This window comes from Cetorhinus maximus, chromosome 15 (assembly GCF_964194155.1).
Source record: "Cetorhinus maximus chromosome 15, sCetMax3.hap1.1, whole genome shotgun sequence".
NCBI lineage: Eukaryota > Metazoa > Chordata > Chondrichthyes > Lamniformes > Cetorhinidae > Cetorhinus > Cetorhinus maximus.
In genome coordinates, this window is record NC_135893.1 from 28,860,511 (window position 1) to 28,878,925 (window position 18,415).

The 18,415-nt window shown below is 49.8% G+C and overlaps 1 protein-coding gene across 1 annotated transcript in view; it reads left to right on the forward strand.

The window, feature by feature from the left end:
* p3h1 (prolyl 3-hydroxylase 1) overlaps nucleotides 1–18,200 on the forward strand; it is a 40,162-nt gene extending 21,962 nt beyond the window's left edge. The window contains exons 8-15 of the mRNA XM_078558197.1: nucleotides 115–236; nucleotides 3,290–3,417; nucleotides 7,973–8,068; nucleotides 9,393–9,543; nucleotides 11,541–11,658; nucleotides 15,183–15,258; nucleotides 16,121–16,261; nucleotides 17,779–18,200. Of these exons, the coding sequence (XP_078414323.1) occupies nucleotides 115–236; nucleotides 3,290–3,417; nucleotides 7,973–8,068; nucleotides 9,393–9,543; nucleotides 11,541–11,658; nucleotides 15,183–15,258; nucleotides 16,121–16,261; nucleotides 17,779–18,126 (1,180 nt within the window). The 3' untranslated portion in view covers nucleotides 18,127–18,200. The remainder of the gene's footprint in view (nucleotides 1–114; nucleotides 237–3,289; nucleotides 3,418–7,972; nucleotides 8,069–9,392; nucleotides 9,544–11,540; nucleotides 11,659–15,182; nucleotides 15,259–16,120; nucleotides 16,262–17,778) is intronic.
* Nucleotides 18,201–18,415: the final 215 nt, after the last annotated feature.

The window sequence follows — 18,415 nt, forward strand, 5'->3', positions numbered from 1 at the left end:
ACTGCAACGTGAGTCACTGCCTCCAGGAGAGGAACGGAGAAACCTGGAATCTTTTAAAAATTAGTCCTCTCCCAAGTCCTTTTTTTTTAAAAAAAACCCCAACTTTTGAAACAGGGCGGAGCGAGAGACTGCGGCTCGGATCAGCGTAGAAATTGGAAACCTGATGAAAGAGATTGAGCATCTGGTCGATGAGAAGACCAAGGAATCCTCTGAGATTGTGAAGATGGTGAGAGAGGGTAAGCAACCAATGTTGGTGGAATTCAGTGGCTTTTGTCTTTAGGTGTAAATCTGTTGTTCACCATTAACCAACTGATCCATATTGACAGACCTGTGAAGGTGGTTGGGGGGTGGGGGTTGGGGTGGCGGAGAGTGGGATTCTAAATAAGGGTGTTAGAATGGTCAGTGGCCACTAATACATGCACCTCACCTCACCCATCCTAGAGACTGTGGGGAGAGGAGATTCCTCTTTATGGAGCAGGGATGTGGACGTGAGGGCATTGCCACATGCCAGGGTGCCCATTTCTTCTAATGAAGATTTATTGTGGGACTTTGCAAATTAATATTTCTCCCACATCAAAACCATTTTAAGAAACTTATATGAGAATGTTTCCCCTCCCTGCCCCCACCCCTGTTCTCCCTTCCCTGCTTCCATTCCCACCTCTGTTCTCCCTCCCCTGTCCCCACTTCCTCCTCTGTTCTCCCTTCCCTGTCCTCACCCCCGCCCCCATTCTCCCTTCCCTGCCCCCACCCCCAACTCCATTCCCCCTTCCCTGCCCCTACCCCCGCCTCCATTCTCCCTTCCCTGCCCCCACCCCCAACCCCACCTCCATTCTCCCTTCCCTACCCCCGCCCCTACCTCCATTCTCCCTTCCCTGCCCCCACCCCCAACCCCACCTCCATCCCCCCTTCCCTGCCCCCACCCCCGCCTCCATTCTCCCTTCCCTGCCCCCACCCCCAACCCCACCTCCATTCCCCCTTCCCTGCCCCCACCCCCAACCCCACCTCCATTCCCCCTTCCCTGCCCCCACCCCCAACCCCACCTCCATTCCCCTTTCCCTGCCCCCACCCCCAACCCCAACCCCACCTCCATTCTCCCTTCCCTGCCTCCACCCCCAACCCCACCTCCATTCCCCCTTCCCTGCCCCCATCCCCAACCCAACCCCACCTCCATTCTCCCTTCCCTGCCCCCACCCCCAACTCCATTCCCCCTTCCCTACCCCCACTCCCATCCCCACCTCCATTCCCCCTTCCCTGCCCCCACCCCCACCTCCATTCTCCCTTACCTGCCCCTACCTACATTCTCCCTTCCCTGCCCCCATCCCCACCTCCATTCCCCCTTCCCTGCCCCCACCCCCGACCCCACCTCCATTCTCCCTTCCCTGCCCCATCCCCACCTCCATTCTCCCTTCCCTGCCCCCATCCCCACCTCCATTCTCCCTTCCCTGCCCCCATCCCCACCTCCATTCTCCCTTCCCTGCCCCCATCCCCACCTCCATTCTCCCTTCCCTGCCCCCACCTCCATTCTCCCTTCCCTGCCCCCACCTCCATTCTCCCTTCCCTGCCCCCATCCCTACCTCCATTCTCCCTTACCTGCCCCCACCTCCATTCTCCCTTCCCTGCCCCCATCCCTACCTCCATTCTCCCTTCCCTGACCCCATCCCCACCTCCATTCTCCCTTCCCTGCCCCCACCCCCACCTCCATTCTCCCTTCCCTGACCCCATCCCCACTTCCATTCTCCCTTCCCTGCCCCCACCCCCACCTCCATTCTCCTTTCCTTGCCCCCATCCCCACTTCCATTCTCCCTTCCCTGTCACCTCCTCTACCTTTGTTCTCCTTCTCTGCCACCACCACCCCATATAATTTTCCCCATTTCCTCTCTGAGGGTGCTCATTCTGGTTGACGTACAGGTCCATGGATTAAAACAGTCCTCAGGCATCCCCTTCTACCTGTGTGACACTGAATGAATGGCAGCACTGTGGGACGATGGAGGGCACCACATCGAAGCCTGACCCCGCTGTTGTCTTCTGTCCATAGGGATGTGACCGTAGCCCAGAGTATGGGTGGTTTTGCAGTCCCATGCTTCCAGCAGGGAGCTATACTGCCAAGGTGTGTGGATCTGAGAATTGGTGCTACAATGTTACACCCCTCACTGGGTATTTAGGTTAGCAGTGTTCTTACCTATGGGTCCGAAAGCCTCATGAGTTCAATCCCCTCTCCAGAGGTGTATCCTAATCTGACGGTATGTGCAGCATTGAGGGAGTGCTCCACTGTCCCCAAATGAGATGTGAAACAAAGATCCCATCTGCTCCCTAAAATGATTGCAAAAGATTCCAAGGCACTATTTTGAAGACGGAAGATCCCCCTGGATTCCTGACCAATGATTATTCCTCAACCAGTATTGCTATACAGTCTAATTGGTAACTTATCTGATTGCTGTTTGTGGGAGCTGGTTGTGTGTAAATTTGCTCCCCTGTTCCTCGACATTACAACCCTGACCACACTGCAAGAGAAATTCATTGCGTGTGAAGTGCCGTTGGGCACCCTGAGCTCATGAAAGGCACTAAACAAATTTAAGTCCTTCTCGTAGGCTGTGTGTATGAAGCAGGCATTAGCTCAATCCACAATTCTCCGCAGGATGAATTCCTGACCCTATATTCCCAGACCCACATCAGGAAAACAGTACAAAGAGCCCTTTACCAATCCTGTTTTCTGTGGATTCCTAATGTTTAAAGTTTCTTAATGATTTATTTTTCTTTCTTTCTCTCTTTTATCTCAGACTCATACGCGGGAATTTTCCAGTTCCTCAAGCCGGCGGGATTTTCCGGTCCCGCCTTGGGGGAGACCGGCCCGGGGGAGGGGGGGGCTAGGAAATTCCGGCCGTGCAGTTGTGGGGGCCGTGGGACCAGGAAATCAGTCCTAATGTGAAAAACCTTGTGAGGACTCAATGCAGACTTGGTGAAGGGAGCCTTAGGGTGGCTGCTGCTGTTTTAAACATAAGGGATCAGCAGAAACTGGGATTGATTAAAGGGTTTTTACTCTTTTCCTAGTGCAGGTCTGGGAATATATGATCAGGAGCTCATCCTGTAGGGAATTATGGATTGGACTAATGTCTAACTGCTCTATGCACACTGTGTGTGTGTGAGTGAGTGCTGCGGGGAGCTAAATCACTATTTTACCATCAATAGCAGCTCCTGCAGCCTTTCTCCTATGATGTGACCCCCCCAACTCGACCGCTCTTCCCAGTAATGTACTATCTAAATATTCTTCAACTCCTTTGTCCTGCTCCAGGGGGCCCCTTGCTATATAATGAAGTCAAGGTTTTCATGAATGCGAAGCACTTGAATGGAACCCAGAGGGTGGCGCTCGATGGTGTGATCACAGACAAGGAATGTGAGGAGCTGCGCTATCTCTCCAATGTGAGTAACCCCCCAGTCACCATCCTGTCCGCCTTGATGTCTGTGTGAATGACACTGAATTATTATAGAATATTTGACGTTCGTGAAGGCGGAGGGGATTCCGTTTTAACCCCGGGGGTGTATGTGAACCAATGCAAAGGGCAGGATGCGAGCGGCTGGTGGATCAGGAGGCAGTCAGATTGGGCTGCCTGTCTGATAGAAAACGGAGATTGACCTGTCCAGATACTCGAGGTTTTTTACTTATCAGCCAGTCTCATTCTGCACAGGAGCATGTTTCCAAAATATCAGCTTCTTCCTATCCAGGCCCAGGACTGGCCTGGCTTCTGCTCAGCTAGGAACTCATGTGGGAATCTCCCTATCTGTCCTGGCCCAGGAGTGACAGCTCCCTACCTGATCCAGCCCAGAAGTGACAGCTCCCTTCCTGACCCAACCCAGGAATGGCATTTCCCTTCCTGACCCAGCCCAGGAATGGCATTTCCCTACCTGACCCAACCCAGGAATGGCATTTCCCTTCCTGACCCAGCCCAGGAATGGCATTTTCCTACCTGACCCAACCCAGGAATGGCATTTCCCTACCTGATCCAGCTCAGGAGTGGCAACTCCCTACCTGACCTGCCCAGGAATGACAGCTTCCTACCTGACCCAGCCCAGGAATGGCATTTCCCTACCAGATCAAGCCCAGGAGTGACAGCTCCCTACCTGATCCAGCTCAGAAGTAGCAGCTCCCTACCTGACCCAGCCCAGGGGTGACAGCTCCTTACCTGATCCAGCTTAGAAGTAGCAGCTCCCTACCTGACCCAGCCCAGGAGTGACAGCTCCCTACCTGATCCAGCCCAGGAGTGACAGCTCCCTACCTAATCCAGCCCAGGAGTGACAGCTCCCTACCTGACCCAGCCCAGGAGTGACAGCTTCCTACCTGACCCAGCCCAGGAGTGACAGCTCCCTACCTGACCCAGCCCAGGAGTGACAGCTCCCTACCTGACCCAGCCCAGGAGTGACAGCTTCCTACCTGACCCAGCCCAGGAGTGACAGCTCCCTACCTGACCCAGCCCAGGAGTGACAGCTCCCTACCTGACCCAGCCCAGGAGTGACAGCTTCCTACCTGATCCAGCCCAGGAGAGGCAGCTCCCTACCTGATCCAGCCCAGGAGTGACAGCTCCCTACCTGATCCAGCCCAGGAGTGACAGCTTCCTACCTGACCCAGCCCAGGAGCGACAGCTCCCTACCTGACCCAGCCCAGGAGTGACAGCTCCCTACCTGATCCAGCCCAGGAGTGACAGCTCCCTACCTGATCCAGCCCAGGAGTGACAGCTCCCTACCTGATCCAGCCCAGGAGTGACAGCTCCCTACCTGACCCAGCCCAGGAGTGACAGCTCCCTACCTGATCCAGCCCAGGATTGGCAGCCCGCCACCTGATCTGGCCTAGTTTTGACAGCTCCCTATCTGACCACCTAGCTCAAGCGAAGTAATCAGCTCCATATTAAGAATAATAAGATCAATGCTGATCCTAGTGGCAGGAAGATATTGGTTGTCATGGAATACTATCCTTCAATTGCTACGGAGACTCCACAGGGTAAGTTGGGTCAGAGGTTACCAAAAGACAGCAGAGGAGACAAGTTATAAAAGGAGAATCGTCCGATTTAGGGATTGGGGAGACAGTAAGATAAAAATTTCAAACAAGGAAGCAATTTTTGGGTGAGATCCAGTCAATGAAACCTTTATGGATCAGGGTTGCCAACCCTCCTAGATTATCCTGGAGTTTCCAGGAGTTAATGACTGATCTCCTGAACGCTTCTGGGACGAAAACCCAGGAGAAAAATGTTATGGAGGTGAAAAAGGAATTGTTTTTCTCCCATTTTCTTTCAGCATTTCTAAAAGTTTAGAAGAATGAGGGGTGATCGTATTGAAACGTACAAGATTCTGAGGGGGCTTGACAGAGTCGATGTTGAGAAGATGTTTCCACTAGTGGGGCAATCTCGAACTGGGGGACATAGCTACAGAATAAGGGGACTCTCATTTAAAACTGAGAGGTGAAGGAATTTCTTCTCTCAGGGGGTAGTGAATGTCTGGAATTCTCTACCCCAGAGAGTTGTGGATGCTAGATCACTGAAAGTATTTAAAAAGGAGGTAGATAGATTTTTGAAATTTAGGGCAGTTGAGGGCTATGAGGAGCTGGCATGAAAGAGGAGTTGAGGCCTGGGGCAGATCGGCCATGATCTCATTGCATGGCGGGGCAGGCTTGAGGGGCTGAATAGCCTACCCCTGCTCCTATTTCTTATGTTCTTACAGGTATTAGTTCTAAAAAATGTGGTAGATGGGAAAAATATAGGACTGTTTGACCCAGGGAGGATGTTTGGAGGCAGAGGGCCATGTAATGAAAACTCCAGGAATGCATCCAACCAGAATTGGCAACTCTATTATGGAGGATGGGGATCATGGACGAATTTTGTTTTGCCCCCCAAGATATATTTTATGCATAACATTTGTGAAGATACATTACATAATTCAAATTTAACATTACATAAAGACCAGTTTCTTTCAATACCCAATGTGGCACTCTGAGGTGCCTCACCACTTACAATTACAGGTTATATTAGCAATCTTCATTTCGTGTCAACCATTCAGCCTGAAGGGTTTTGCATGGTTTCCAGCCCCTTGATGTACCATAGCAGGAGGGCCTTAGACTATGGCTTGTCCCCATTGAGCCGTTGTGGCAGCTGCCCCAACTTTAGCATCCCTCAGGACTCAGACCTGGACCTTGGAATGTGCCAGTCTGCAACACTCAGTCATTGACAGCTCTTTGCACTGGAAGACCAGCAAGTTTTGGGCAGACCAAAGAGCATCTTTCACTGAGTCGAGGGTCCTCCAGAGGCAGTTGAAATATGTCTTGGTTTATGTCCCGTGGCCAGGAGGAAAGATGGCAGGAGGAAGGTCAGAGAAGTCACTGAAAAAAGCCAGTTCCCCATCTGCCTTAGCCCTACTTGTGAGTCCAACCAGTTTGACCATTCGCCCCCCCTGCCCAAGCGCAGAGCTAGATGGAGTTTAAACATGTCGGGCTGGATTTCCGCAGAGTCAGGGAAACTCCGTGAACCTTTAACAATGGTGGCCTGGACCCGATTCCAGGATTCCCAGTGCCCCGAATTTTCACCAGCGCTGGATAAGGGTGCGGGCTGAGGCCCACACCCTGCACTCCCAGCCTGGTTGGCTCCATTGCAGGGATAGGCATCTCCCAGCCCTCTGCAATTTTCGTGGAGTTGGACCAGTTTTTCAAGAACTCATAGTTCACAGTCCCTCAAAGGTGTGGTGAACAATTGTCTGGACGAAAGAACCTTTCGAAAGTTAAGTTGAAAAGGTCTTACCCATGCCCCCTTGCCAACCTATGCCCCTCTACCCAGCCCTAATACCATCCATGCCAACTCATGCATCCCCACCCATCTCCAAGGCGCCTCACACCCTCTATGCTAACCTATGGCAATTCCATGGGTGGGGAGGGATTGGAGAGCCTAGGGAGCGTGGAGAGGGTGATGGAGGTGCTGGGTTTTGTAGGCCAGACAGGGAGGAACAAAGGGGAGATGACATCTTGTGTGGGGGGAGGATGCGTGGGTGGTACTCCCGATGCTCACAGAGCACCCACTGATTGATGAGCCCTCGCTTTCCTCCCGTCTTTTCGAAGGAGCCATTTCAATAACAGCCTTCCCACTCTCGCCCGCCTGCCACTGCCCAGCATTTTATGGCGGTGGAGGTGGATTGAGGCCCTTATTTGGACAGTTAAGGACCTCAATAGGCCAAAGGGTCAAAGGGTGGGATGACTAGTGGGCATCTTACCTACCTTCCCCTCCACCTCCATATTATGGGGAACAGGTCAGGGTGAGTGGGAAGGAGGTGGGCTGGGCACCTGACATATTTTACATGCCCGCCTGCCAAAAAAACACACAGTTGGTGGTGGGGGGTCGTAAAATCCAGCCACTTGGGGCATCTCACAGGCCTGGCAATGTCTGACCTCAGCTCTGCTGTGCTACCTCCCAAAGACCCAGCTGGCTAACCACACCGAGACCACCATTTCTGCAGAGGTCATTCTCCGGACTAATTTTGATCATCTCTGGGTGGGGTTGAGAGGGTCAGAGAGAAATTTCCCAGATCTCCCCAACCCCCAAATTCGTCAGGGTTTTTGTCTGTTTTTTTCTCACCTCTCCCAGGAGATCACATAGTTTCAGATGGTGTGCTGAATGTAAATATTGTGAAGTATGAGGTATGACAATTGTGAGGGACAGGCTAGTTGAACCAGATGATCCTTTCCTGTTCATCATTGCCCATATGATCATAATACTCAGCAGGCCCAGGAACTCTTTATCAGACTGGAGGGGGGTTACAAGCATGGAATTTTTCATCCAAATAATAAATAATAATATTTAAAGTGAAGGAGGCAGCACAATAGGTTCAAATGGTAGTTTATCTTGCTGTAGGGATAACAGTCTACCAAACAGGAAGGTTCTTGCAGGGGCTATCTACCCCAGATTATTTTTATATCCTTATCTCTCCAATCCTGGATTTCCAGGCAGCTGCTTCAACAGGTGATGGTTACCAAGGGAAACCCTCTCCTCATACTCCAAATGAGCAATTCCAGGGAGTGACAGTCCTCAAAGCATTAAAGGTGAGTGATTGAACAAGTTTATGGAATGAATTAGCGTGACCTCTCTCACAGGTCCCGACAAGTGTACATCGGTGCAGTCTTATCTTTCCCCTCTGCCTTGTGTTTGCTTCCTTCAATTCCACCTAGTACCCTGTCTACTTCTCCTTTCCTTCCTCCTTGTGTTGGGAGCACCCATTCCTTTCCTTCAATCTCCACCCTGTGCCACTGTTTCAGCCTCTAGCTTTAAGCATTTCTGTTACCATGGCCCTCTTCTTTTTGCTCCACTGTTTAATATTCTGTCTAGTTTACTTTTGTATTGTACTATTGTTGTTCACTTCCACCATTTCATTTTAAGCACTGAGTGGCCTAGTTCATTTATAAGTGATGGTTATCCAACTTTGGTTGCCACCAATTGTTACAATTCAGGCTCTCTCCCAGCATTTCTTATTCGTGTTTACAACAAATCGCACTTTCTGTAAGCAGACCCCATGACCCCAATGATCTCAAGACTGTAAATGGAAAAGTCTGTTACTGAACTAGCAATTATATTTTTACCATGGATTTAAGCACTGAAAACTTGTGGTCACAAACCTGTTGATGAAAAAGCAAAAATAAACATCATACTATTGGACTGTGTCATTCAGGTTAAAGCTAACAGTCAAATTTATTTACATGTTATATAATTATACAGAAGTAAACTAGTACAATAAGTAACAAATATTTCATTCACCCCAATATTTAAACTGCTTCAAAACAACTAATAAAAATTTGTAGCTTGGTAATACAAAGCTTGGGTATTGCTGAAAAAAGAGACATGCTGTTGAAACTTTTGTCTTGCACTCATCAGGTCTGACACAAGAATGCCAAATTTCAAAAGGAGCAACAATTTATAGTGCATGAGAAAAGGGTGCTGATTGTTTGGCATATATTTTTAATAAAAAATCCAAAATTGCAACAGTTCGCTTTAGTTTTAACTTATTGTCTGACAAGCATAATGTGAGCCACAAGTCTCTCTTACTGCCACAGTTTGGAAACAGGCATTCCAAACAGTGAACTTAAAGCATAGGGAAATACAGCAGGATTTATGAAAAATGTTGAATAACAAGGGGAATAGACTTCAATTAATGAATTTTAGTCTTTTATCAATTTATTGATTGTCATTTCAGCCATTCCCAACATGTTATACTTGCCTGTTCAGATGTGCTAAGCCATTTCCTTATTGATTTTTCTGTTATGAATGACGCTTATTGAGGACACATTCCCCTGTTTTGAATTAACTGCTGGGACACCATTTGCCTTTCCTGTTTCTTTTTTCTTTCATTTACAACCATGTGTTTTCTGACAGCTCAGTCAGCAAGGCAGGATCCCACTTAAAACATCAAAGTTGTTTTACGACGTCAGTGAGAAAACCCGCCGGATCCTTGAGTCTTACTTCCGATTGGAAAATCCGCTCCATTTCTCCTACACACACCTTGTCTGTCGGACTGCAGTGGAAGGTGATGGCCTTTGTGTCAGCTTTGCCGTGGTAACATGTCTGTCTGCTTGCTGTAAAATGGGGTTTCTACCATGTGACGATATACAGGCGAGGTTTGTCATTGTTTATACTTTATCTGGACGGGGTTTATAAGGAGACTGCCACACAGTAGCAGGCAAGTGCACTGAAAAAACAGTGAGCAATACATAAAGCTGGGTGCAGGTCGGAGGGGTATGTATGGTCAAAGCAACTTCCTTGGAGGTGAGGGCATCTGGTTACCTTCAGTTTTCATTTTCTGGATGCTGTACAGTGGTGAGAACCACCAGAGAATGATATTGCTCTGCAGTCCTACCTCCCCCGCATATCTCCCTGGATATACCCAGTTGGGATCTTGTCCATAAAAATAAAAGCCAAACATTGCAGAATCTGGCGATCTGAAATAAAAACAGAAAGTGCTGGAAAAACTCAGCAGGCCTGGCACCATCTGTAGAGAGAGAAACAGAGTTAACATTGCACGTCAAATATAACTTTTCTTTGGAACCTTTGTCTATCACAGACTTGTTTCTTGGTCTCTGTGTGTCGTGACTACTTTGCACTTCTTAACTCATTGCCCTTCTCTCTGGGTGTTGCTTTAGTTCTCAGGATATCTACACGGGCACCAACCACCTTCCAGTAGAGCACCCAGCTAGCTAATTCTTAATGTGTGAAGCAAGTCAGTGGGTCACTATTCAAGGGGCAGGGGAGGGGCATCACATGCAATTCAGACCCTGACCTCACCAAGGACACACATGCAGCAGAAATCCTGACTGATTTTGTTCCTTTGCCACTCCCTAATTCCAAGACAATTGTAAAATCCCTATTGTGGGCTACAGGAGGCCAGCCAAGAATAAAACCTGGGACCCTTTCGTCTGAATAATGGGCAGGTTGCATGATCTTGGCTTGCCTCCCCTCTGTATAGGGGTGATCTGACTGAGGCGTTTAAAATGTTCAAAGGATTCAATAGATTAGATATGCCGAAGCTATTTCCTCTGGTGGGGGAATCAAGAATGAGGCGCCATAATATTTAAATTCAAAGGGAAATCAGGAAGCTCATCTTCACACAAAGGATAACAGCAATCTGGAACTCTCAGACCCAAAAAGTCTACGGATGCTGGGGCAATTGAAGCTTTCAAGACTGAGATGAATAGATTTTTGTAAGTGTATCAAGGAGCTAATGCAGTAAATGAAGTTAAGGTACAGATCAGCCATGATCTAATTGAATAACGGAACAGGACTGAGGGGTTGAATGGCCTCCCCTTGTTCCTAACGTTCCTATCTACCTCTCTGGGTAATACATTTACAAACTAAGCCATTGAGTTGACATGAATGACTATTCTCACATTCTATATGAAGCAACCAGATGGACATTCGTAAGTTGTTATAAAAATGGAAAATTCTGGAAATACGCAGCTATCCTGTTAGCATCTGAAAGAGGAAGTAAAATGGTTAAAAATGAGGGAAGGCTTTTGGTCCCTTATATCTCCTCCATCCAGAAGAATATAACATTCACCATCACAGCATCCAACAGCTTCGTAAATGATTCCGAAGGTTTTCCATTACTTTTCCCAGAATTCCATCTGTGACATGAGGCCCTTAATTTAGCCCTCACCCAATTGAAATGAAAGCAGGAAATGCTGGAAAAGCTCCGCAGTTCTGGCAACGTCTGTGGAATTAACATTTCCAGTCCGTGTGACTCTTCTTCAAATTGAATCTGTGACCCCTCGATCTATGGTCAGAGTTTAATTTGAACTAACGCCATGAATTTATGTTTTTCTACCACTTGCTGTTTTATATAGCCGAACGCCTGAAGTTCTCTTTTCAGATGCTGATGGATTTGTATTGTATTTCCAACTTTCGTTTCAGATTTTCAGAACCCATTATGTTTTTCCTTTTTTCAGTTTTGCCAATAAATTGTTCACGGGTCCAGGTTTCTGTGGGATATTAACTTTGGTTTCCTTGGTTTCTCATTCCCTCTGTCAGGAACCCAGGACAACCGAGATGATCTGAGCCACTCAATCCATGTTGACAACTGCATATTAAACTCAGAGGCATTGGAATGTCGGAAAGAGCATCCGGCTTACACTGAGCGGGATTACAGGTAAAACTGAAGCAAGTCAGTGTCTGCCCTGCAAGGGCACTTACTCATTAGCGCATTGTCAAGAGTCACAATCCCAAACAATGGCCGGGATTTTCCGGCCCCATCCCGGGCGGGACCCGCCGCGGGCGAGGCGATGTCCCAGCCAGAAGTTCATTGACTTGCAGCGAGACCGGAAGATCGCGGCAGCGGGCGGGTGCGGAAAATCCCACCGAAAGTCTCCCTCAAGGACCACGTTCAAGGACACTGAGCCCTGGTTTAAACAACAGTGATGTGCATTTATATAGCACCTTTACCAGAGTAAAGCACCCCAAGGTGTTTCACAAGAGTATTATCAAACAAAATTTCACACTGAGCCAGATAAGGAGGTATTTGGACAGGTGACCAAACACTTGGTCAAAGAGATAAAGTGGTCTTAAAGGAGGAAGAGAGAGACTGAGAGGTTTGGGACCGGAATTATTTTTTAATGTTATGTTAATTGTATTGCTAAGGTTAAGGATAAACAGGTTAGTGTAACTGCTGCGCTTTCATCATCATTGATGAGCAGGTATTAATTGATTAAGTATCATGAGCACATATAAAAAGGGACTGCTGAGACACTGCAGTGTTGGTAGGTGGGAGGCAGAGATGTGTAATGCCGCATTCTGTAAATAAACCTACTGTCAGGGAAGGACTTGTTTTTAGTTTCATACTTCACCATCTGGCTTATGACCCATTTATTATTGCAGACTTTGGGGCCTTGGAGGTTGAAGGCACAGCCACCAATGATGGAGCGGTGAGAATTGGGGATAAAATAAAGGCTAAAATTAGAGGAACATATAATTTTTATAAAGCTGTAGGGCTGAAGGAGTTACAGAGACAGGAGGGATGAGGAGATGGAGGGATTTGAACACAGGTAGGAGAATTTTAAATTTGGGGCATTGGTCAACCAGGAGCTCAGTGCAGCTCAGTGAGCACAGGAGGTGATGTGTGAACTGGTCTTGGTGTGAGTTATGATGTGGGTAGCAGAGATTTGGATGAACTGAAGTTAATGGAGGGTACAAGATAGTACCTCACACAATGAGTACCTGATTCCAGCATTGCCTTACTGTTTCCCAGTGAGTGTGGCCACTTTTGGAAAGGGAGAGAATAAAAAATAGGATCATAATTTTATTAAATGGTTTCTAATTTACTGTACATCGCAGTCTATAAGTCAACCCTTTCACTCGCTGCATGAAAGCTAGGATTGTTCTGCCTCTGAATTTCACTTTTCCTCTGGGAAGTACGAGAAAAAGAGAAAGAATCTTGTGTTACTGGGGGTGAGCTTGGAGTCAGAAAGACTTTGTACTTAGGTGGGATGGTGCCATACCGGAACCCCGTCACCTTCCTGCCTCTGCCCGTATTACGTTCTGGGCGCGAAGGCCCATGGTCGATCTTCCTGCCCTGCCCCACTGCCAATTGAGAACCTTAAGTGGCCAATTAGTGACCACTTAAGGGCCTCATCCTGCCACCGCTGGTATTATCGCAATGCGGTGTGCGCAACAGGTAAAACTGTGTGGGCTGCTTGTCACCTTAAAGGGGGTTAGGGTCCCTTGATCAAAGGCACTTTGTGTCTGATTAAGGCTCTGAACATCTGGAAGTGGGGTGCCCGCTGAGAGACACCCACCTGCTCTTGCTACCGACCCCTCTAACCGCAACTGCCACCCTGTGAAACCACCTCCTCCCCTACCGGCCACATTACTTACCTGTGGTCTGTGTCACTCCCTGATCCTCGGACTTCCAGCAGCAGCCAGGGCCTCCCCAGTGGCACTGCTGAGCACAAGAGGCTTCCTTCCGCGAGACTTCCGCCCCCCGGGGTCTTGATTCCAGGGGTAGGCCCGCTGCTGGTCTCGCCACTGCCTGATTGGCTTGTTGTTCAGGGGGCCTTCCAGAAAAGAGGCAGTGCGGGTCTCTCACCGGCACTCCAGCCAACAGGCAAGACCCTTGATGCCTCAACAAGATTCCAGCCCACATTCCAACTTGGTCCACATTTCTCACTCTGAGAGGCCATTAGTGGAATTTAGCGGAGCAACAGTTCTCCTGAGAGCCACAGATGAGCTGGGGTTGGGAAGGGGATGTGGAGGGGAACGATGGTGGTGGTGGTTGGGGGGGAGGGGGGCACTGGTCTCACCTTCACCAGTACTGAGTTGGTGAGTGGGCTGCCTGATCCAATGTCTTGAGCAGAAACTACTCACCAGAGCGCAGTGAGATAAGAAAACTATTGGAGCCTTGAACTGCAAGATGCCATTTTGTATGCAAGCAGTGTGTTATGATCGATTAACAATCTCCTGGCTAATTCTTTCCATGTTAGAGTTCTGTTCCAGGAAAAACAGCCCACCTCCTAATGAGCTGCACAAGGTTGTGGATTCTACCTTTGGCCATATGCCCTTATTCCATTCCCCATCCCCCTCCTACTCCTGCTAGGTTGGACCCCAAATTAAGAAGCATCTTAGGCCATTTTGTTACCTTAAATACCCCACATAAATGTAAATTGTTGTGGATGAAACCCTCGTATTGTATGCTGAACTTATTTTCAAATAAGATCCCACTTTTCCTAGATTGTAACTGCTGCTCTTTCATCATTGTTGATGAACCTACACAATTATATTATTTCCACAAAACAATATTTATGCCAGGTCTCTGATGGATCAGCAATAAATACAACATCTGGCATAACCATGTGCCAGCTCCCTAATGACTCAGTGGTAAATAAACATTTACTCCACTACCGACGCACAGTAGCAGCAGTGTGTACCATTTACAAGATGCACTGTAGCAACTCACCAAGGCTCCTTAGGCAGCACCTTTCAAACCCACGACTGCTGCCATCTAGAAGGACAATGGCAGCAGATACATGGGAACATCACCATCTGGAAGTTCCCCTCCAAGCCACTCATCATCCTAACTTGGAACTATATCGCCGTTCCTTCACTGTCGCTGGGTCAAAATCCTGGAACTCCCTCCCTAACAGCACTGTGGGTGTACCTACACCGCATGGACTGCAGTGGTTCAAGAAGGCAGCTCACCGCCATCTTCTCAAGGGCAATTAGGGATGGGCAATAAATGCTGGCCATGCCAGCGACACCCGCATCCTATGAAAGAGGCATTGCCATGAGCCAGCTGCCCAGTGACCCAGTGTGTCACAGCTGAGAGTATTTGAGATGTGAGAAATGAAAAAAAACCATTCCCTGCTCTGTCCTAATCAGCTGGTTTCGGCCATGGTTCTATATTTAACCACAGCTCCTTTGGGCTGGCACCTCCACTGCTGGCACAGGGAATGACAGTAAATCCTCGATGGACCGAATGGCCTGCTTCTATGCTGTAATGACTCTATGGCCGGGTTTTTCTGGTCCCGCTGTCCAAAGTCAGTGGACGTTTGGCTGCCTCTCTGAATTTTCCGCCGCGGACAGGATCAGAAAATCCCGGCCCATGTCTCACCCGTGTACGCGGTGTTGCCTGTGAATGCTGCCAAGCTTTTGTTAATGATCAAAGATTGTTATTTTTTCCAGCGCCATTCTTTACTTAAACCACGATTTTGAAGGTGGAGACTTCATATTCACGGAAATTGATGCAAAAGCTATTACAGTGAGTTTTTATTCGTCGTTCATTTTTGATGATTTACGGTTTAAAATATTTGAAGATTCCTTCTCTCTTATCTACTGAGATTCTTCCAATACCTCTATTTCACTCCTAATAGGCTTAGAGGACTTCCCACATCTCGAGAACACGAGGAGACAAAGCACATGCTTTCGCCTGTTTCCCATAGCTTGTTTTTCCCTGGAATAGGTCACTAGCCTGAAGCCAGAGGCTATAGCTCAGGGGCACCACTCCACTTCAAGGATGGCTGACCAGGGGTCGCTCCCACTCTTGCTGCCTGCCATAGGCAATTTGGAAGGATTTACAAGTTGATAATCAACTTGCGTGGCTACATTATGAACGCACCTTCCTTGGCCATCAGGTCCTAGACCGGGACTTGAACCCAGGGCTTCTCGCTCAGGGGCAGGGACACCGCCTCCCTCCCCACTCCGGACAGGAGACCATCAGAGGTGACAGGCAATGTCTTTCTCACCTTTATCATCTGATCTGCTTCTCTGCATTACATCCTGATTTCAAATTTGTCAATGTTAGTACGGCCATTGCTGAAGTCGATGCTTGTTCCTACAAACCCTTTGTTCAGCCTGAACTGTGATTCATTGGCACCGTCTTCCATTTTAACTGTGCCTCTCTGAGGACCTCGGAAACAGTTTCCTTCGCCAGCCCCCTGCCACGTCTTCCCTTCACCCCCCAGCCCGCACAATTGGAAAACCCCAAAATTGCCTTCACCTGCCCACCTCTTCTTGATTTATCACATCCTCCACTTTCCACTTTTAAGCTTTGAGGTGGATTCCTGCCTTCTCAGCTAAACTATGTTAAGAAATGATTTCTCAGGGTCTCTTTTTCTCTTCAGGCGACAGTGAAACCGAGCTGTGGCCGGGTGGTGGGCTTCTCCTCGGGGGCTGAGAATCCGCACGGAGTGCAGGCTGTGACTAAAGGGCAGCGTTGTGCCGTGGCACTCTGGTTCACTCTGGACCCGCGGCACAAGGAACGGGTATGGCTCTTTGCAGCATTTCACTGCGGAACATGGGTAGAAAAAAAAAACAATGATCTAATCTTTGGGGGGGGTGGCGCCGGGCGGGCGGCTAGCGTCGTGTGGGGCACAGTGACACGAGGGGAACACGGTGTTGGGGGAGGGGGCACAGTGTTGGGCGGGGGGAGGGGAAGCCACGTCGGTTGAGAGGGGCAGAGTGTGAGGGAATAGGAGGAACGGTTTTGGGTGGAGGGGAAACGGCGTCGGGGGAGGGGAAACAATGTCAGGGGAGTAGGGTACAGTGTTGGGGGAGGGGGAGCAGTGTCAGCGAGGGGAACAGTGTCGGGCGAGGGGACACAGTGTTGGGGGTACAGTGTCGGGGGAGGGGGACACAGTGTCAGGGAGCACAGTGTCGGGGGAGGGGAACACAGTGTCAGGGAGCACAGTGTCGGGGGAGGGGGACACAGTGTCAGGGAGCACAGTGTCGGGGGCGGGGGACACAGTGTCAAGGAGCACAGTGTCGGGGGAGGGGGACACAGTGTCGGTGGCACAGTGTCGGGGGGAGGGGGACAGTACCGTGGAAGGTGGACACAGTGTCAGGGAGCACAGTGTCGGGGGAGGGGGACACAGTGTCAGGAAGCACAGTGTCGGGGGAGGGGGACACAGTGTCAGGGAGTACAGTGTTGGGGGAGGGGGACACAGTGTCAGGGAGCACAGTGTTGGCAGGAGGGGGACACAGTGTCAGGGAGCACAGTGTCGGGGGAGGGGGACACAGTGTCAGGGAGCACAGTGTCGGGGAGGGGGTCACAGTGTCAGGGAGCACAATGTTGGGGGGAGGGGGACACAGTGTCGGGGGCACAGTGTTGGGGGGAGGGGGACACAGTGTCGGGGGCACGGTGTTGGGGGGAGGGGGACACAGTGTCGGGGGCACGGTGTTGGGGGGAGGGGGACACAGTGTCGGGGGCACAGTGTCGGGGTAGGGGGACACAGTGTCAGGGGACACAGTGTCGGGGAGGGGGACACAGTGTCGGGGGCACAGTGTCAGGGGGAGGGGGACACAGTGTCAGTGGTGGGGGGGTATGCTCTTGGGAAGAGGGAACAGAGTATTGGCGGGGTGAGATCTGGGCTGTTTTCTGTTCTAAGTACTTTCCTCACAGCTGCCGAATGGAAAATGGCATTAATTTGATGGCCTTCTGAAGCTTCCCTTCTTTCTATTTTTGAGTTCCCTTCTCTCTCTCCAGCCAATCAATTAGTTCCTGTGTCCGTCCCAAAGCACTGAGACAAATTTCAGTGTGGGCCCAGGGGGTTGATTGCAGAGCAGCCCGAGCTAACAGCCAAATGGGCTGCAGCAGCCGGGAGAGTAACCAGGATCTGGGGAACTGGCTCCGTTTAAATCACTAGTTTTGAGAGAGGTAAGAGGGGGATACGGAAAGGAAGCGTGACTTTGCGATATATCAGAGTGAAGCTGGGGCCTAGTCTTGGTTTTGGTTAGTGTACTTTTGTGCTGACAGCCCTATCGCTCACTCTGTGTCCCACAGGAGAGGATTGCAGCTGATGATTTGGTGAAGATGCTGTTCGGGGCAGAGGAGGAGCTGCTGCACGACGAAGAGGTTATCAGCAGACCAGGCCCTGACGATCACAAGCCGACAGAGGCCTTGGCCACCGAGCCCACCAGCAGGCCACACAACCAGGAGGCGGCCGGACCTGACGCAGGAGTCCCACCGGAACAGGCCGAGGCGGAGGGTCAAAAGGCAGGAAGTGATGGAATCCCCGTGTCTGACTCCTCCATGATAAACACATCAGACTCCTCCCAGGACGCACCTCCTGTTTTCGATCAAAAGGGCTCAGCAGCTCAGAACGTGCCCCCTGAAAAGCAGGAACTGTAATACTATTTATAAATGCATATAACGGGGCTGCACCTTTCAGTTCAGTCTGATTTAAAGCCCCTTGTTTTGCTCTTTCAGTTGCTCACGGTAACAGTCTTCCAATTCTGGACCTGCAAACTGTGGAACCCATTACCTCACTCAGTCCTTTTTCCCTCCTGCAGTCCACAGGCTTTGAAGCCCAAAGCTTGACTACATCTACCATCTGACTTCCTGACTTGTCTCCTCCCCTACTCTTTCACCCTTGGTGTTGCCCTTTCTCTAGGCCTTGCCCCTCTACCCAGGTTGGCAG